Source organism: Coturnix japonica, chromosome 14 (genome assembly GCF_054131305.1).
Source record: "Coturnix japonica strain WE chromosome 14, WE-NBRP24, whole genome shotgun sequence".
Lineage (NCBI taxonomy): Eukaryota > Metazoa > Chordata > Aves > Galliformes > Phasianidae > Coturnix > Coturnix japonica.
In genome coordinates this window covers 11,655,073-11,675,847 of record NC_140676.1, presented here as the reverse complement: position 1 = coordinate 11,675,847, position 20,775 = coordinate 11,655,073, and the positions used below count along the sequence as shown (strand labels likewise).

The following is a 20,775-nucleotide window of genomic DNA, read 5'->3' as shown; positions in this document are numbered from 1 at the left end:
AGCAAAAGGAACAAAACAAAAACCCCCACAGATGATGATGTTTTAATTTTATTCTTAGACAGTTGCCTGTAGTTCGTAGCTGGGTTAGTTTGGGCTCACTGATTTGGATTTCATCCCTTAGTAGGAACACTGGAGATAAATCAGTCTGAGGTAGAGGCAAAGCTGGCTATGTTTATCAGTAAGATTAAAATGGCTGCAGTGACTGATGTCAGGATTCAGTAACAAAAGGTGCCATTTCTGATCTCAGGCTGTCAGCCTGCATTTCCCACTCCATTATGCCAAACTTGCTCTCTAGTTTGAAGGCAGAATTAGACCTTTGATGGTAAGGTGTGCTGTGCAAATATCATCTCATGATACAAACAATATAACTCAGTATCTGTAAATGTTGTTCTGCTTGAACTCCACCCCTCATATTTATTCCCATGTTCTCATTAACTTAACTTACACTTAATAAAATGGTCCTTTAGCGTGGTGGGTTTTTAATTGAGTTGTGCACCGCTGTGTTTGTTCTCATGTATAATAAATGTGTTGATAATAAAAGGAATAAAAAAGTATGCTGCATAGACTGACATATTTAATTAATGAAATAAAACAGGCTGCAAGGAAACACGAGAGCTTATCTAGTGTGTAGTCCTTTCAGTCAGATAGTAAATGGTTTCAGTCTTAATTAATGTTAAAGGCAATGTGAGGTGGGATAATATTACTGTGTTTTGCTTCTGTGCCCCTGTGATTTGGTCATTCCTTTTCACCCCAAGCTTGAGGTGTCCTTTCTAGGCTGGGTGTCAGTGTTTTTCTCAGTGTGGACTGAAATTCCAGTTTTTGCAGACTGTGATTAACCATGGAGGAGCTGAGCAGAGCACAGACAACTGTACTGAACTCCATGTCTGTGGGAAGGTCACAAGACGTTCCCAAGGTTGTAATTGATGTGTAGAACAGTCTTAAGATGATTTTTCTAGTCCAGATCATCAGCCCTTGACTTGCATTTGTGGGAGAAGAGTGACAAATTAATCAATGTAGCTATACAAATATGCTTTCTTGCTATGTCTTTATAGGTATCTACAGCATATGGAAAAGCTTATATAAAATAATAGAGGAAGGATTTCTGTAAGCACTGATGCTGACTTTGTGTCATTTATTTCTGTGCTGAGCTGGGAAGGAGTTTTTGTTACAGTTGCCTTGTTGTAGCGTGCTGCTGAATAATGCTTGTCATTTATTGCATTATATGGCTTTGTAAATGGGAAATAATACAGCCCCTGCTTCTGAATTTTGTTTGAACACTCCATCATAGGAATGAAGTTTCTTTATAAAAATTCAGCTTTAATACATTGTGCTGTGGCTGTCAGAAGCAGAACAGGGATCTTTGTGATGGGAAAATCTTGGGGAGTGAGTAGTTTGCTCCACTGCAGTCAGTGGGGCTGCTCTGTGTAATGCTGTGGTGTTCTTTCCACTTCACAGAATTTGTATTTACTGGAGTCTCACTACTGATGGGTTTTAATTTTATTTTTTTTCTGTCTGTGGGAAATAGAAGTGATTTAAAGTCAAGCCAAATACCTCAAACGGAAGCTGATGTTTTAATAGAAGATGAAAGAGCAGTGTCTAATTTAATGAGTGCTTTCAAATAAAAGTCTCTTTGGACAGTGTGTTGCATACTGCCAGTTTCTTGTGACTTGTGGGTACTCCAAATAATGTAGTACATAAAAAAAATTAGCAATCACTGCATGAGGTGTCAGTTTGCTTGTAATATTTTGAATCTTCAGAAGTATGCAAAGCTTTTTGGTTACAGTTCAGTTAAGAAAGCACAATTTGGATCCAGTGTGGTATGGTAACTACATACAGGATTCCCTGATGCTGTCTTGCTTAACTTGCACTGCTTGGATCAATTAGAGCAGTCTAACTGGCAATTCATTTTCTTAGCATAACTTCATATGCTTTTTCCTGGAGCTCTGGTAATAGAGATGGCTGTTCTGTAAGCTCACAATTGCTAAGCTGTGTATTGGCAAAACATTATGAATAGTAACTTAAGTTGAAAAGTTATGGGACTAGAGGTAGGAAATGGCTTGTTATCGTATGTCAGACTGCTGTTAAAGTGAAACTTGGGGTCACTATGTCAGCACGAAGCTGTAAGAAAGAATTTTGCAGGAGGGCATTTGCAGCATGACAAACTGGCAGCAGCTGCCAGCTTTCAGCTCAGTATCTGTCTGCTGGCCTTCTCCTGGCCTGAGATTAACTGACATGATGAGCAAGGACACGCTGTGGCAGTAGGCTTGTGATTCCTTATGCTTTCCTTGCAGGGCTCACACGTATCTTCATGACAAGTGAGAAATCGTGGTTTGCCGTGCTGCTTGTCTGAGCAGCCTTTGCTGTATATCAAGGCTTAACTATAATTCACACTCTAATTTGAGATTCTGATCAGAGAAGCAAGATAAATTGCTGAATTGGCAACTCAGGTTGAAAAACAACCAGCTTTTTGAGTAGCAGCTTTGTGTTGTGCAGTTCAGCCCACTTAACTGATGCTGCTTTTGAATGATCCCTTCCCTCTGCTGTAGAATACAAATTGAGCAAACGTTTTGCCAAAGCACTGAGTATTTTGGCACATTGCACAGCTTCAATACAGAGCTTGGAAAGCACAGATGTGTGCTGTGTGAAGCACAAGATGTGATGACTTATTGAAAGAGTAGGATTATTTTTCAATTCTTGCAATAAACACAACAAAAAACAAAAAAAGGAAAAGAAAACCCACTACCACCACCAAAAAGCCCACCGGTAGTTTTAGCTTTTTGTTAGAAGGTTGTGAGTGATACCTTTGAGCCACAATCATGCCCCAGCTATCACAGATCAAGGTTTCTGCTTTGCTGTCCTGTGTTAGTAGCTTCCTGAAGAGAACAGGGAATGCCTGTTGAATTCTGTTCAGGTCTATTTGAAGCAGAAGTGGTCTTTTATTATGTAAAGGACAAGTTAAATTATATCTGGAGTATTCTCAGCAAGTAATTTCTAACCTCATAGTGTTTATGAAACATGGAAACATCACACGTACTCATTATGACCTGAGATGTTTACTAAAAAATCCTGCTTAGTACTGGCTGAAAATATCTCTTTGAGACTGTAGCTATTACAGACTCTGAAATCAAAGGCTCAGGCCCTTTTTTAGTCCTGCTAAGAGCTGATTATTGATTGGTCTCTCCATTTCTTTGAAGTGTCACGCTGCCAGCCTGCAGTGCCTTGGCTGCCTCCTCACTGCAGCAGTTGCCAGCATGCCTGGGGTGTGCAGTGAGCCTGGGTACTGCAGGGTTGCCTCTGTCAGGGTTTTGTGGTTTTTAAACTTTTAGCTGAGCCTAAGTTTGTCAATCTAGATGTTTCCTTCCCTATCCGCATGTACCAGCTCTCTGTAAAGCTTCCCTGACTGTCTCTTGTATTTCGAGTCTGATCACATCTGATCCTAGATTAAGGGATAGAAGGAGTAAGCCTTTCTAGTTCATAAACAGTGTGTTTCTCAACCAACAGTTTCCCTATTTTTTCCCACAGCTATTTAACAACTTACTTTGCCTTCCCCCCATCCCACCCCCTTGCTTCTGATTCCAATTTCCAAGTATTCTTGGAACTTCCAAGTATTCCTAATGTCACACACACAAAAAGAATGCAGGACGTGCTATATACTGTGCTTCCTTGGTATTCATTGTTGAACTCAGTAAAGTAACTTACACCGAAAGTAAGGACAGATCTCAACATTTTAGAAAAGGAGCACTGCTAAAGAAAGAAAGGTAGCAGGAAAAAGGCTTTGTTTCATCTTGCAGTCGAAAACTGGAGTTAGTAAGGAACAGAGATAATTGCATGTGAAAAATGGCAGATATTTCCCCACCCAAAGGATGAGAAAGGTGGATTATGTTCTGCTCTGACTTTCCTGCCCCTCCCGTTCTATTTGCTTGCTTACATCTTGTCAGGTGAAGGAGGCAGTTTTATGGTGGCATTTGTATCACATTTGAGCGAGTTTTCCCCTTATTTAACAGTGACTGTTATGTATCTTAAGGTTTTCTGTTGCCTGACCTTCATGGGTGCCTGTAATTGACCTAATCATGATCAGTTATCTTTGCCAGATTGTTTCCATCGTAATGCAGCACGAGCTTGGCAGCGTGACCTTTTGGAGACATATATATATTAAAAGAAACTGCAAATATTTTCCTCTGGCTGTTGACAGAGAATGTACTGTAGTGCATTTAAACAAAGGACTAAGCCTGATGGATGTGTTTGCAGTCTACTGAATCATCTGCATTGGCCGAGCGTAAAATCTAATACTTTATCTAGCACAAATACATACACATCATCTCCATGAGATGTCACTTCATCTGTATTGTATGTACATTAAATCGCTTTCTTTTTCAGTTTTGTTTTATTTCACCTCTTCTGGTCCCTTTTATTCTGATCATTCCTTTGTGTATTCTGTCTCTCTGCTGATGGTTCTTGTTATCGCCAGGAAAACCCAACCTTTCCTTAAAGAAGTGCTCAGTTCCTGTCATTGTGTGATTCTCAGAATCTTATGCTCGCAGCGTCTTCTTCCTTGTGTGAACAGCAGCAGCACTGTGTGTGACATTCTGGAGGCTCCTGTGCTGCTGGCTCATGCACTGCCTGCCCCACTGCTGAGCAGGAGCTCACCTGCACGAGTCTGGCATTTCTAGTCATGTTGCAATGGGAGACTGTGTGTTTTTCCCCACCTCTTAGCCAGACCTGCAGTTTGAAAGAACAGGAAATTATGTGTAAATCTGTGTATGACTGTCATTCATAATTTACTTAATGCTCTCAAGAACAGATACAGTGTAGTGATGTGTTAAGGCTGGGCTGTGGGTTAGCCAGGAGCTGGTGCCAAAGCGGTCAGTGCAGTCACGTCAAGGAAGGATGCAAGGATCAAATTTCCTGCTTGTAAGTTAGTGGGAAGGGTGCTGCAATATATGAAATCCGTTGCCATCATTCATTTCTATTACATTTGTATGTACCCGAGGTACTCCTCACAAAGAGTAGGCACGTTGTCTGACTCCCAGTCCCTTTCTTACAGCAGAGCTGGTGGGTGCCCAACAGTGCCTGGCTTTGGAGCAGTGAGGCGCCACTGGAGCTTATAGAGCAGGGTGCGGCTGTTCGCCACGCTTCGCCTGCCCGGCAGGAATGTGGGCAGTGCAATGTGGGCAGTGCAATGTGGGCAGTGCTTTGCTGCAGCGTGGTGGGAGCGCTGCTATGGCACGGTACTGAACATCTTCCAGATCCCCTTCTCAATGCTTCTGTTGTAGCAGCTTAGGTGACATATAAAACAGCTACTGAAGTGGGTTTGCGTCTATGTTGTGCCTGGGTAAGAAGCTCTTTTTTTTTTTTTTTTTTTTTTTTTAAAGTAGGATTTAACTTGCACTTGCAGAAACCTATACAACTGCATTATTGACTTGTGCTTGTATTTACACACTGTTGAGAAACCTACAGTGTTTTCCTTTGCTATCTGGCTGGAAATCAGACTACTCTTCTTCCAGCTTTTCCATGTTTAGCATAAAACCTTGACTGCTTTTTAAGCATAACACTGTATTTAGGGAAACCTTGACTTGCAAAGCTACATCCATTTCCCCCCCTCCTCCCAGTTTCACAGTGGATTTTACAAAAAGGGTCTGTTATTTAAGGCTATTGGGAAGCCTTCTTAAGCAGACTGAGACTTTTTTGCTTGACCTGCTCTACTTTTGCTATGATAGACACCTAGGCTGGAAGCCTTTCAGTACACTCCTTCCTTCCATGGATGGCTGAGTGGCCACTGCAGGGACAACCTGCAGAGTCTGCAAGTTCCTTACTGTTCCAGTATGGTCTGGTTCTTCCTAAACAAGGAAGGCAAGGCCCAGACAGGACTTGTCTTTGTCTGCAAGGCCTACATGGAAGCTGAGTGACACTTGCGGAAGTTGGACACTGCTAGAAATTAACTGTAACCCTTGCAAGTCTGGTAGTCTGCTGCCCATCACCAGAAGGATGAAGTGATGAAGTCCTATGGTATCTTAAAATATAATTTAATCATAGGCCTAATCTCTGTTTTCTTTTGGCAAATGTTAATTACTTTATCTCTTTGAAAGTGTATTGTTTGTCCTGCAGTGTTAGTTATGAGCTTTATGGCTGGCTTCACTGCACATCTGGGACGCTGAGGTAATGTCTGAGTTGTATAGTTGATCTGAGAAGGAAGACGGGGTTGACTCAAATGATTTTATTTGAATATTTTTATACAGAATAGCTTTTCTACTCTTGAGAGGGCTGGGTGGGTGGTATAGTGTGAAAGAGATTTTTCATTTCACCCAGAAAGAGATGTTTCATTTGTTTCTACCCTTTGTTTGAAACAGTTTGTATGTGTTGCTTCTCTGTGAAATGGGATGATGTTTGCAGGTGTGGTCAGAAGTCACGTCAGACATATTACCTGATGTTCCAGTCTTTGCCTAACAGTGCCTTTTCTCTTGTGTAGAAACCTATGGGAAAGCCAGCTTTCCCTGGGGTGTGCATGGAGTATCACGGTGTGTTTATCTGTACAAGAGAGAAAGAAGTAACACAGCATTGGCATTAGAGACTGTCAGCTTCCTCTCACCCTAAAGAGAGGAAGCTGTGTCATTATATTAGGATGCGTGCGTGATACACATATGTTACATCTGCTTGTAGATATGTCGTGCATAAACCTCTTCTGAAGTGCTCTTTGCCTTTAGGAATAAATGGAACATATGGACTGTGTAATTGCTTCCCAGCCATGCTGTCAGGTAGCAACCTCCTTAGAAATGGAGACACAAGGCACACCTCTTTATGTCTGAGCACCCATCAGCATGAATGCAAACAGGTGACACGTAGGCTTCTTGGCTGTGTGCTAAAGAGGTGGTGCTAGGAAAATACTCCTGCTAGCAGTACTATCTCCACTGTGCCCTTACTATTCCTTTAGCAGAGTTTGAGGTAAGTGTTATACTTTACTTTAAATTGATGTGCTTTAAGACTGCCTGAGTAAGTGAATGTTCCTGGGCTTTACGCTGTGTGTGTGTGTGTACATTTTTATTTTCAGCTCAATGATTCTTTTTTTGCTTCTTCTTCATTTCTTTCTTTTTCTTTTTCTTTCTTTCTTTCTTTTTTTTTTTTTTTTTTCTTTTTTTTGGCATATGTTCTCATCTATTTATCACTTCCTCCCTTCTTTCTTCCCCATCATCTTTGTCACAGGATGGGAGTTGGGTATTTTATGTGATACCCGTTTGTTCAGAAAGCATATTCCTTTTCCCATGCTGCAAAGGGCAAATCCTGCATGCCAAGATAATTTCCCTAAGTTATTCAGGAACAGCACTGTCGTACTCCTGAATGTTTTATCTCACAATAGGATTGTGATATTTGTGACCTGGAGGCAACAATACGAGCCAGTAGTGTTGATGCTTGTTGTGTGACTGCCTTAGACTAGCCCTGCTTTGCAGGACTCCTCTTCTTGGCAGAGCACAACCTGGACATGTGGGCAGGCTCCAGAGCAGCAGCACTATGGGTGCAGGTTAAATGATGACTGTGAGGGTCCTATCAGCAATGGAAAAAGCCAGTGGAGTTTTCCAAGTATTGCTTATAGCCCCTGTTCTTCTGCATGCCAGGCTAAAGGCAAAGCCAGAACTGAATGGGATTCAAGGAGGATCTCACGAAGGAAGAAACCCTTTTTGCTGTTTCCATTGGTAACTATTTTTTTTTCCAAGCCAAGGAGCCCTTAATTGTACAAGTAAGTTTTGGGAATAGTTGTTCTATGATGTTTCAGTGCTGTTTCTTTTTCTTTTCTTCCTTTTTTTTTTTTTTTTTTTTTTTTTTTTTTTTGAGACCTGATGAATCCTGATTGTATCATCAGTTTTCTCTCATTCTTCCTTTTCTGTTTCCCCCTGTTCCGTTTTAAGAGGCGTAGGAATGTAGAAGGAAAGACTGGAAGATGTGAAACTGTAGGACCTAACTTAAAAGCAAAGCAGAACTGGAAGGGGAAGAAATGGGATGGGTTTATAGGTCCATGACAGTGAATTTCCCATGAATGTACTTAGCTGTGAATATATCCTTATTTCTGCCATATGGAGCTGGATGTATTTGGGCTGTGGGACTGCAGCTCTTGGAAGTAGAGGGTGGAGATAACTTTTTTAAATATTTGTACAGGGAGGAGGACAAGGCTTGAAACTGCTCTGAAAATAACTCTCCAAGGATAGGTTAACTGTACAGGGTTTCACAAGAACCACTCCCTGGAGATATTTGAATAACAGATTGACATTATGGGGTGCAGTGAAAGGTGTGTGCATTTCAAAAACCTAAGGAGAAAATTTCCTTCTTGAGCAACTCCTTTATAAGCCACTTTTTATGTCTGAGGCTTCTACTACTCATTTGCAAATGAAATTTATTATTTGCCACACGGAGAATTGAGGCTTAAATAGTTTGGACAAATAGGCCACGCCACCCAGACAGGTACTTCCCAAATCTGATGTAACAGCAGAAATACCTTAAAGTTTCCTTCCCTAAGGCCTAACCTAAGGCTTTCCCCCGCTCAGGCTGGTGGAGGGATGGGGCTGTTCTGTTGCAGCTTGTCTTGGAATCAAACCTGAACACTTTCTCATGGCTCCACGTGATACTGTTGCAGTGCCTGTTCTTCCTCTACTAGGTCTTACAGAAGAGGAAGGATAAATTAGCTTTCTCGCATCATAAATTGACAATAACCAGCTGGCATGATTGCTTGTTACTAAAAGTTTGTTCTATAGGCCAGCAGCTAGTCAGCAAAATACCAACAGGACAGGGCAAATACTTGTGTATGAGCGCAGTAGGACAGTAAAAGGCATGAAAGGAGCTTTTCTCAGAGGTAGACTGTTTTATGAAGATTTGCATTTAAGACTTTCTAAGCAGTATTTTAGGGGTATTGAAGCTGAAAGAACATGTGCTTGAGTAGAGGGTGCATTTACACAGCTCTTTGCCCTTGGCAGAACATCTGAGAGCAGAAGAAACAGTGTGTAAGAGAAGGAAGTCTAAATCAAGTTTAATCTTCAGTAAAAAACATCGTGTTCACTCTTTTAAAGCATTTTCCCTTTTTTCTAATGCATTTCAGTGAAAAGAGGTTCTGCACAGCCACATGATAAATAATCTGATTGTTTGTGTGCATCCCAAAGATAGAGGAGGATTTAAAACAAGCAACAAATGGAAGCTTTTGCTGGTATTTGTGGTTGTGCTTAATGGATCAAGCTTTTAATTTCTGCTGGAAGTGATCTTGTGTCAGTGTGTGGCTGCCTGTTCCATGTGCTTGTTGAATGCGTCACTGTCAGTTGTGTGGTGTATGCAGGCCTGAAGCTGTGGTAGTCTGTATAAAAATAACTGTTAGCTGTTTACTGCTTTATTTTTTCTTTCTGTTTCAATCTCTTGCTTTATTGTAAAACACAGTATTAATACAAAACACTAGAAAGCAAATTGTCCGTCTCTGGTATGGAAGTGACATTGTGTGAAATATATCAGCTTATTGGAGTTAAACCTATACCTGCAAAGTCTCACTGTAATTGATGGAATAATGTAAACTAAGTGTTGAGTGGGAGTAGAGATTTCAGGACTGGAAATGGCAAAAAAAGGTGTCAAATGCTTTCTGCTGGCTTTCCAATTGGAATCTATCTTGGAGTAAATCTGACCACTGTCTGCTTTTGGTTGTGGTATGTTCAGTCATGGCTGCATTGGTCAATCACTGTTAAGCTTTGTATCCAGGAGCTGTGCTGGCATAAAGCTGAAACTGTAGAGTTAATTATGGGTTTAGTGTAATGGTGGTGATTGACACCCACGTTCTAGAGATATGGAGCTTGTTCCAAACCTCAAGCTCTGAACTGATATTCAAGAAATGAATTGGTGTTTTGCCATTGGTGCAAAGTGCTGCTGTGTTTCGCTTGAAATGAGTAGTTGTATGTAGTGCAAACTACAACTAGTTCCAGAAATACATACTTACAATGGGAACAGCAAATTTAACTTTCTTTTATATTTAATTTCATAACACATCCTATTTTTTTGTACTTTAATGTTAATTTCCCTCCTTGATAACGGGCAATTTTATGCCAGTTTTCTGTTGTTTTTAGGTTATTTTAGGCTTATCTTACCACGTTCAGTTCTTTGAAAACAACATAAGGCAGTTCCCTATTGTTTATTTTGGGGGAAGAGATGCTGGGTAGCTACCCAACAGGAAAGTACTACTGCATTTGCAGCAGTCTTTCTACTGTGCATTCCATTTTCCAGTCATTTTTGTTACACATTCTAGCTGTTTTTTTCACTTTGGTCAGAGTATTTAAAACGTGATTTAGTTTAGAGCTAGCATCGGGGTTAAAAACTTTGTTCAAACATTAAAAAGTTTGCTTCTTTTCTTGGTATGGAAAAACTTCTTGAGATGATACGGTATCCTTTAATTTAAATGTAGTTGTCAGTCTAAAAATCGAATGGATTTTTTTGTGTGCATGTTAATAATATCACAGTGAATGTGAGAACAGAATCGCATCACTGAGGCATTTAAGCAGCTTTTCCAGCTTTCACACAGGTTAAAAAGAGTTCTGCAGTTTGTTTTCCAGTTATGTTGAATACTTTTCTTTGACAGTGATTTTTCATTCTGTTGTTGTGTTGACTTCTCTTTGAAGTAAGAGGAGTGTAGTGAAAATCAGCTGTGGGGTTTTTTTTTATTGTTTTGTTTTTGGACAGGGTTTGTTTTTGATACTTGGCATAAAGGAGAGTTTAAGGTGAAAGCAGTGTAAAAGATCACAGAACTATTATTGGATGCTTCATTTTTCAAGTGGTGACTTATATTGTGAACACTTGTCAAAAGAAGCTTTGGTTGTTGCCTGACTAATGCTTTTTGCTTTGCTTTCTAAGGTGTCTCCTGAATCCTCACTATGTCTGATGGGGACTATGATTACCTCATAAAATTCCTCGCACTCGGTGACTCTGGAGTAGGAAAGACCAGCCTTCTTTACCAGTACACAGATGGCAAATTTAATTCCAAGTTTATCACAACGGTGGGCATCGACTTCCGGGAAAAGAGAGTGGTGAGTTTTCACAAGCAGAGTGATACTTCAAAGTGGTTGCTCTTTTGTTGCTGGTGACTAGAATCTACTTAGAGATCTATTTAATCTGACCTTCTAATCCTTGTGTGTAAGTGTGCCGTCTATAGTTACTATATACTTAACACTGTGAGAAGGATGTTATTTTATTTTGCCTGGTTATATTTGTGAGTGTGTCTGTTTTCTCGAAGGTTAAAAAAAAAAAGAGCTGATAGTCAGCAACCATTTTGTAGACTCATCAACACCCCTGAGCAGTGTCTACTCAGTGAGTCGTGCTCATAGCAGCTGAAGTAGTACCTTTACTATTGAACTCCACATATGAGGAAGGATTGGGCTGCAGTGGTTTTCTTACTGTTTGTGGACTTAAATGAATAGTGAACGAAGACTGCAGTGTTAGTTTTAAAACCATTTGAGTATATGTAAGCTACATGGGTTAATGTAATGTACAGATAACGTAGAGAGCTGATCTGGCTTCCTGAGCAGCTGTCATTAGTGGGTAAGAATTGTGGAAAGTAAAACATAAAAACTTTTAAAATCCCCAAATGGTGGTTTAAGTACGCGCTTTGTCGGTTGCAAAGAAAGCTGAGGGGAGATCTCTACAACTGCCTAACATTAGGTTGTAGCAAGGTGGATGTTAATCTCTTTTCTCAGGTGACAAGTGATAGGTAATAGCCTCAAGTTGAGCCAGGGAAGGTTTAGGTTGTACATTAGGAAGGATTTCTTCATGAAAGGGCTGGTTAATCATTGGAATGGGCTGCCTGGGAAGGTAGTGGCTTTCTCACCTCCGGAGATGTTTGAAAAGCATGGACATGGCACTATAAATATAGTTCATGATGACACTTGGTAGGTCAGTTTGATAGTTGGAGATGGTAAAATGGACATTGTATAGACTAGTTTTTGGTGGATGATGTACACCACAGTAGTGGGAGGGGTAAATGTCTTTGTGAGATGTGAAACTTGTGCCTTGAATAAGTTAGTGTTCCTTTTGTTGGATGGTACATGTGATGGATTTTCTTGGTTAGAGTATTTGGTAATTCAGGATAAGTTTTATGTTTTGCATCCTGACTCATATAATCCACAAATTCAGCAAACTTGTATGTCATTGAAGATAGTATTGTTAACTCAGGTAATCTTACGTACAATTAGTGTTGAAGGGAAAGACATGAACAATAAATGAGCCTATTTTTAACTGATCCTTCTAAAGCTAACAGATGCCCTTATTTATATTGTCATGCTGAGTAAACTCCACAGCTTTCATTATTAGTATTCAGTTTCTGCTTACATAATCTATGATCCAGGACCTATCCCCATCTCTTTCAGCAATCTTTTGACAGCAAAAAAGGTACATTGTTATTTTCATGAGTATATTCTGTTTGCTAATGAGGTTCTGCTGATGTTACAAACACACTGCTGGATTGCATGATCTCTTGCAGTTATGTTTTCACTTGGACAGGATAGAACACAATAGTAAAAAAAAAAGGAGAAAATAAAAATCAAATGCAAAAAATAAACTTGTCTGATGAGATCACAGTGGCTCCTACTCACTCTGTTTGGAATGTGAAGTCTGATGGAAACTGGTTTTCCATTTCCATTTTTATCCTTATATTTAAACATTCAAGTAGATGCATAATTGAAATGCAACTCATATTACTTTTGAGTTGTAGTTGGGAATGCTTGTATTGACAGTGATAGTTTTGCTGCATTTTAATGACTTTAAGTGTCAGTTATTTTGTGTTCCATAGAGGCTGGGCTGCTAACGTTCTGTCTTACAAATTTCCCTTCAACAGGTCTACAGACCCAATGGGCCAGATGGCGTTGGTGGCAGAGGACAGAGGATACATCTTCAGCTCTGGGATACTGCAGGGCAGGAAAGGTATGCTTCCCTCCCTACCTCTCCAATCCAGAAAGTAAAGCAGGTGTTACCAAGCTAGGTGCAAATGGAATGAAGTATGTGAATTCTTCTTCTTGACTGTTACATTTTAGTTGTATGGGAATGGGAAAGTACCATTTAATATGCTGTTTGACTGTGATGAAAAGTTCTGTATGAGTACCTGTTAAATTAGAACACTAAAAACAAAAACATCAATTTTTGTCTTCAGCTTATTTTTTCATGGCCAATGCATACAGATGTTTTTAAAGCTTTTTAAATTTAATTTTACTTTTTCTTCTTTTCTGTTATGTCTCTATGCCAAGGTGTTAGAAAAGTCAGACTTCTGAAATCACTTTGCAGGGATTCTTTCCTACTTGTCTACTAAAAGACAGGCGTCCTAGTGGTTGATCGTCTGAAAATCCAGAACTGATGTATGTAGTAACAAGTTTAACTTCGAAGTTTGATTTTCATTCTTATTTTAATTCTGAATCTTGATGAAAACATGCTGTATAATACGAAGCTTTCACTCAAGCCTGAGGGCTTATTTAAATGTCTGCTTGACTTCTTTAGGCCTGGATTAGGACATAGTAATGTTAGCAATTCCTTGTTATCCAGTCCCTGCATCAGGCAAAATAAGCATGATGAATATTTTCTTCTAGCTAATCTTGTCTTTAGTTACCCAAGCTTCACAATTCTATGCAATTACATTTTCAAAGTAACTTTATAATTCTGCTTTCCTTGTCTAGGTTCCGTAGCTTAACAACTGCTTTCTTCAGAGATGCCATGGGGTTTCTTCTACTCTTTGATCTGACAAATGAGCAAAGCTTCCTTAATGTCAGGAACTGGATAAGTATGACATTTCTTTTTCTCATCTCCTTTCTATTTCTGCAGTGGTGGATGGGAACTGTTCTTGCAAATACAAAGTCTCACTGAGCAGTACAACTGAAAATTCTGGGTTCTGAAGCTTTCTGAGGAACAAGAAAGTAAATGTCCCATTTGCAATTGTAATAGCTGCTAGTGGGAGCTTCTAGCGCTTACCTGAAATTCAGCTTTGCTTATTTAACCTCGCACTTTAACCCAGCAGGCTGAGAAGGCTTATCCCCAGTTTGGGTAATGCTCAATACCACAAGTCTGTGGAAAATACATTGTCTGAAACTGTCAGCAAAGCTTAACAGAAAGTGAATGTAACTAGACTGATGTGTCTAGGGAAAGCAGTTCCCAAGCCCACTGCATCATCCATCAGATGAAAGTATTGGACTTTTTTGTGGTGGCTCATTGAAGATGCTTGGTGAGCATAACTCCTTAAGCTACAAATATACAGATTCTGCACTAACACTGTCAGGCTTCTGCTCCCCTGGCTTGTTCACCGAGTATGTGATAGTGGATGTCTACCTGTTCCCTGGTTCCTCAGTGCAACTGCAGAAGTCTTGAGAGAAAACGGAATGCAATTGTATTCCCTTTTTCCAAAAAGTAATTTTCCTGAAGGTGTTTGTGTCCCCTGAAATGTGATAATATTCTTGGTAAGCTTCGTGTGACAGCAAGTTGTGACTCCTATTCCTATTGTTGCTGTTAGGTCAGTTACAAATGCATGCGTATTGTGAAAACCCTGACATTGTATTATGTGGAAACAAAAGTGATCTGGAAGACCAACGAATGGTGAAAGAAGAAGAGGCTAAGGAACTTGCAGAAAAATATGGGTAAATAACTTCCTTCCAGTTGTTGCTGTATTTAAAGCAAAATCAAATGCTTTCTGTAATGTCTTTCCCATAGAATGAAAGATTGTTGTGCAAATAAGTGTTTTAGAATGCTGCACTGACCTGTATAGTACATTTTTTTTCCTGTCAGAGATAAATGTTTTCTGCATTACCTAAAAACTTGTGCTTAATGTTGCAATAATCTTGCACTAGAGGGTGGTTAATTTTCTTTCTTTGACAGTAAATGAAGGAAAGGTGAAGTAAACTGTTTCACAGACATTCTGGTAAAATAGATGGACTTCAGTTGAAAAGGCAGGTGAATTAGGGCGGTCTAATTACTTGCTCTTTCCTGTGCTGCAGCTTTCTGTGGTCCACTGAAAGCCCGGGCCTCTTGTGATGTGAAATCTAAATGAGTATTTAGTGAGATGATTAACTGATTAATGTCACATCAGATTTTAGAGGGAAAATGCAATACTAAGCAATTACATCCTAATTTAGAAGTTGAGTTTTATTACAACAGTTCGTTACGGAGCAGCCCTTGCCCACTGGCATTACAGTTGAAACATGCAACCTCAGTTTCTTTGAGAGCCTTGGGACCCTTTCACAGGCATTTGGAGGATCTAATTACAGAGTGCAGGGTTCCCACAGAAGACCAGTTCTAGTCCTGGTTGCAGATCCCCTGTACTTAGCTGAGTTGTTAGTCACTTAGCCTCAAAAGCTCTGCTGTTTGTTTTTGTGCAGACGTCTGCATGTCTCCCAGAGTCTGAAAATGAGACATCAGTCAAATCAGCTGGAAGACAGCCTTTCTCTATCCTCACAGACAAGGATCATGTGACCTTAAAGGAACTGTGGCAAACCTTTCTTCCTATCAGATACTAATTAATCCCATATTACTCTTATACTTTGCTAAACTCTTCCGTGGTTCCCATCTCTGAACTAGATTTGCATTTAGTGTAAATCAGAAGTACATGTTTGAAAGAAATCTTCCGACCCATTTATTGTGGCTTGATTCACATAGTGAAGCAGCCTTCTTGCATGGGAAATGGATTCCTTCTGAAATAAAAACTAAACTAGATGATGGCCTCCAACCAGTGGACTATATCCTGATTAGTCAGGGAGATTCAAGGGACTAGATTAGCCAAGTCCAGAGTAAATCTCACAAAATACACATGCTGTTAACACTGGGTCCTTAATGGTAATTATCTTGCTCTGCAGGTCTATTCCTGCTGTGCCATGTTATTTCTGTCATAGTCAGAAACTAGCTTTCCTTCACCTTGAAGTATCCTTGGAGGCAAATCAGAAGCAAGCTATTTATTAGAAACAAATGGATTTGCTGCCCTGTGGCACTGAGCTTCCAGAAATTGTGCACTTTTCCAGATGTTCCTGAGAGGATTCAAGCTAAATCCTGCTGCAGCAGTCTTCCAATAACAAAAGTGTGAGATACTCAGTATGCCCTGTTTGTACTTGAGAGTGCTGTGCTTTGAAAATGGCTACAGGAGACCTAGGCACTGAGACAGTAATACAGTGCTATTGACCACTCATTGGATCTTGCAAATTTAATAAGTCTTTTTTGGTAGGAAACATAGAGTTCATTCATTTGTCAGCATCTTTCAGAAGTTCACTAGTGAAGGGAGAGGTTTGCAGGAGAATTGCAGGGAGCCACCTGCTGTACCAGTTCCAAAATATGGAGGGAGAATGGGGGAAGGTACCTACATGTTTACTTGAAAATTCTTCTGCTGGCTTAGACATAGGGCTGTCCAAAGTCAGTGCTGTCAATCCGGGGACTCCTATATACCTTGCTCTCTGTAAAAATCCTTAAAAATAAGAATTGCATACTGGTTAAGTGCATGGTCAGAAGTACAATAGCAAGAAGGTGCTCTTTCACATTTTTGACACTGAATTTTCTTCAGGCAGAAGTTGGAATTAAATTTCATTAACCTAATGGTGTCTCACACAGCAAACATCCTGCGTATGTTTATGTTTATTACTGCTTGTACTTCTATTTTTACATCTGTAGTTAGCTTCCAGTTGGGTGAAATCAACGTTTATTATGTTTTTTTTGTTTACTTATCACCATCTTCCCAATTCCCTTGATGAAGTTGATTCTTACTGCTTTGTCCTAGTTTCTTCTGCTTCTTCCTCTGAATTTTGTTTTCAGTCTCCCTTGAGCATCACTTTTGCTTTGCTTGCTTTATTTCTGACTTTGTTCCTTCCTGTCTTGATAATGCTTTCACTTACCACTCTTGTTCTTTCTGCTGTGTCTATTCATCACAACATGTGAGGTAAACTCATGTATTTTGTTCATTTCCCTAGTCCTGTGGTTTCTCCCTTATCTCTTTATCTCCAGCTATGTTTGCAGCTTTCCTGTCTTGCTAGGGATGGAGTATTCAGAGCAATAAGGAGAGAGGAGAAAATACCATACATGTGCTCTCCATCATAACATGAATATTCTGCTTCCCTCAAAATTTGGGTTCCCAAGCAGCATGTCTGCACTTAGTTGTGTTTGTCTGTGGTTATTTACTGTGGATGAGGGCTTATACAGAGTTGGACTGTTCACTAAGGGAGCAGGGGCTGCTCAATTTAATAATAATAAGACTATCTTAACCCTGAAGTTCCACTGCTGGAGAGATTTCTGCAGGAGTATAAGTCTTCTCCTACTGGGGCTGCTGACATTGTAAAATACAGAAGTTGTTGCTCTAGTTCTGTGATGCCTTTTGTAGCGATAATAAGAATACTGGATTAGGAGACTTTGCCTTGCCTGCAGGGGAACTGCATATGCGCACTCCCTTTCTCGCAGACACCCTAGCTGATGTAAATAGAAATCAGTAAAGAACACTTCTTCAGAGAAGGCCATGTGAAGAAATTGCATCTCTTGTGGGTGAACTGAGCCTTGGGACTTTGTAACAACCAGTGCCTCCATAAAACATGGATTCCAAGCAGTAAATTAATGCTCACCCTTTTGTCCTGCCAGCAGAATGAGACATTCCATTCATTTCTTTTACATTTCAGATCACTGGCCATATAGTGTCTCTATACTATGGAGGAACGGCAACACTATTAGTGCAATTTCTAAGTATATAGCAAAAGTGATGTACTGATTATGCTCCTATGAATATAAACTGTGATTTACATTTGTGCTTTTTGTCTTCTGCAGGATACCATATTTTGAAACTAGTGCAGCTAATGGGAATAATGTAAGCAAAGCCATTGATACGCTGCTGGACCTCATCATGAAGCGCATGGAGCGGTGCGTCGATAAATCCTGGATCCCAGAAGGGGTAGTGCGCTCCAATGGGCACAGTTCTACAGAACAACTGAGTGAGGAGCAAGAAAAAGGCAAATGTGGCTGTTGACTCAGCTACAATATAATTCAGTGTACATGCTAAATTATAGTACAGTTGCAGCTTAACTGTCTAACTTATAGACAAGTCACATCTCATAGTTATGTAATAAGCATTATTAACTCTTGATTCTTGTGCTTTCCTCTCAAACAACATTGATTTGTTTGCAGTGTATTTAGTTTATTAGTGATGGGACAAGCTCATCAGTTTGATGTAATACTTGCATATTCCCTAAATTCTCTACTTTGAAAGGAAGGGAAGGAGAGGACTTTTAATTAACAAGTGTAAAAGCATCCTTATGTATGAGCAGTAAGAAAAGGTAGGTTTCTGAAATAAAGATATTCATTTGCTCTTTGAAGGCTCCATTAATTCCAAAGACTAAGTATTTCAATGAGATATTGTGACTACTTGTAGTGTCTACAAACTAGCAAGCTTACCAACATAGTTCTTGAGTCTGTTTTAACTGAAACATTTAATCATTTTATCAATCAATGACAATCATAAATAGCAAATCTTGTTGGTTTTTTTTTTTTGTTTTTTTTTGGTTTTTTTTTTTGCAAAAACCTGTAAGTATCTTCTCATTATTTCCTCACACCATCAGTATTTAGTGATAAAAGCCAAAAGAAAGATTTTTTACACAGAATGAGAAACTTCTTAGAGAAGCACAGGGATGGATTTGTAGAGCACTTATTGATAGGTCACGGATGTGAACACTTAAACTGCAACTGTACTGTATAAAATATAGTCAACACAGCCTGCGAGACCTCCTGACATCATTTGAATTTCTAGAACACATGTATACATATACTGATATGTCAATGGCGTAAGTGTATATCTGTTATGTTCTTTGCTATTGTTTTAACAGGAGTGTAGGGTAACATAGATGTCAGCAAAATTTCATCTGAAATACTGCTTTGTACTGTGTTTTTGTTTGTTTGTTTTTTAAACCAAACACAGATTTGGAATGTTTCTTCAAATATGGATTGAGAAATGAGTAGTGATTGATTGTCTTCTGGCGAAATGCAGCTGAGATATCAGTTCTGTCTAAATCAGTATTTCTATAAATTTACAATGCTTATTTTCTGCTGCCAACTTTTGTGTCCTCTACATCTCGGTTATCACACACTCACTTAAGGCTTGGTAATTTCCTTAGAAATGAATAGAGTTATTCCTCCCCCCCTCTCCACTTGCAGATCACATGAATGTCAATTTTGGTTTTGGTGGATCATGTTACTCTTCAATCATTGTTATTTATTCTTATGACAACCTGAAGAACAATCAGTATTTTGTTGGTGTTTTTTTTCCTCTCTTTTTCCAGACAGATTTAGAAAGATGTGCCTACCAGCTTGTTTTTCTACCCTGGCAGATGTTGTATAAATCAAAAGCGTTGCCAATTAAAAGTCAACACACCAAACTGAGTCTTCTTACAGACTTTCCACAGCAGTTTGTTTACAGAAGTCCAAAGCTAATACTTATTTAGAAACAATGTATTTATTTATTTAAATATTCTGTCTGTTTGGCTACTGCAATTTCAGGCAAGTGTCTGTATCAGTTGTGAGCATGAATTGCAATGTAACATGTTTTTTTGATGGACCAAAAATGTTTCTGGAATAGGAGCTAATAAGGAAAAGAAAAAAGCCCTTTATATTATACGTAGCCTCTGGTTATATTGAGAATGCGAGAGGAAGTGTTAAAACTTGGTTCTTAAAATATTTTACAAACTAATGTATTCTTCTTTAACAACAACATGTAAATATTATATTTTTATCATAACCTACACAGAATATTTTAAAAGTGCAATATAATTTGACTACTCTGGGGCTAGGATAAAGATGAAAGAAATTTATATTGAATAAATGTAGTTTTTTCTATGACATAATACTGAGATTCTAAAGTGCTTGTGGACCAGAGTTACTGTAGTTTAACTCAGTGCCTTTTGAAGTTATCATCAGGTTTCTGACCAGTAAAGTATCAAACTCTACTGTAGGACACAAATACATTTCAATGTACTTAAGTGTCTGAATTTATTTTAATAGAACTCTTTGCTTTTCAGAGGGTTGCAGTGGAACTTTGTCATGCATTAACTTTAATGAAAGTTCCTGTGTTAGTAGCTCCATCCAGTTCCTGAAAACAGTGAGGACTATTGCAGCCAACTTCTGAGCTAAGTGACTACTGAAATGCTGTTTTAAAAAATAGAAAATAAATCCTTTTGGATATTTACGTTTAGATTGGATATTAGATATTAAATACCACAACTGTCATATTTTTGTCATGCATATTATATGTAATTGTTTACTGTACAAAAAGAGTCTACATAAAATTGCTTTGATGTAAGCCTTAAATCTTACGGCACACTTCAATCTTCTTTCGTTGTCTTTGTAGCTCTCATGAGAAGTTGTGTTAAATGCTTAGTGACACTGAGTTACAGCATCCTTATCAGTCTGCTGCTGTTTGAAAGAAAGAAAGAAAACTTTGATGTTATGAGGAAAACAATATTTTAAGAAAAGCTTTTTTCCATGCAGTGTTAGGTGAAAATGATGACATCTGTAATAGAACAGAAGGCTTTGGAAAGCGTTTGCATTAAGATGTTTCATTCTTATTGATATAAAATGATTAAACGTTCCTGCTCTAAACTTTGTCAGCATTTGTTGAACTGAACTGTGGCACTGCTGGTTGTCATCAGTTCAACATCTGTGTCCCGTGCTGCTGTCCCCATGCCTTATGGCTTTATTTAGGTTACATGCACATAAACTCCTTGCTGTGGCTGCAGTGCTTCTCATTATCTCCTGCCTCTGATCAGAGCAGTCAGCTGGGGCAGC

General features: G+C 39.2%; 1 protein-coding gene across 9 annotated transcripts in view; it reads left to right on the top strand.

The window, feature by feature from the left end:
• Positions 1-20,589, top strand: part of RAB27A (RAB27A, member RAS oncogene family) — a 29,567-nt gene extending 8,978 nt beyond the window's left edge. For 5 of the 9 annotated variants that reach the window (XM_085515000.1, XM_015872902.3, XM_015872904.3 and 2 more), the window contains 5 exons: positions 10,864-11,036; positions 12,839-12,924; positions 13,668-13,771; positions 14,495-14,618; positions 17,770-20,589. In XM_085515000.1, coding sequence (XP_085371126.1) covers positions 10,884-11,036; positions 12,839-12,924; positions 13,668-13,771; positions 14,495-14,618; positions 17,770-17,968 — 666 coding nt within the window. In that variant the 5' untranslated portion in view covers positions 10,864-10,883 and the 3' untranslated portion in view covers positions 17,969-20,589. Of the gene's footprint in view, positions 1-5,195; positions 5,333-6,914; positions 6,940-7,607; positions 7,730-10,863; positions 11,037-12,838; positions 12,925-13,667; positions 13,905-14,494; positions 14,619-17,769 lie in introns of those variants that run through there. The other 4 variants (XM_085514999.1, XM_085514998.1, XM_015872905.3 and 1 more) reach the window with 4 other exon arrangements.
• The last annotated feature ends 186 nt before the right edge of the window (positions 20,590-20,775 follow it).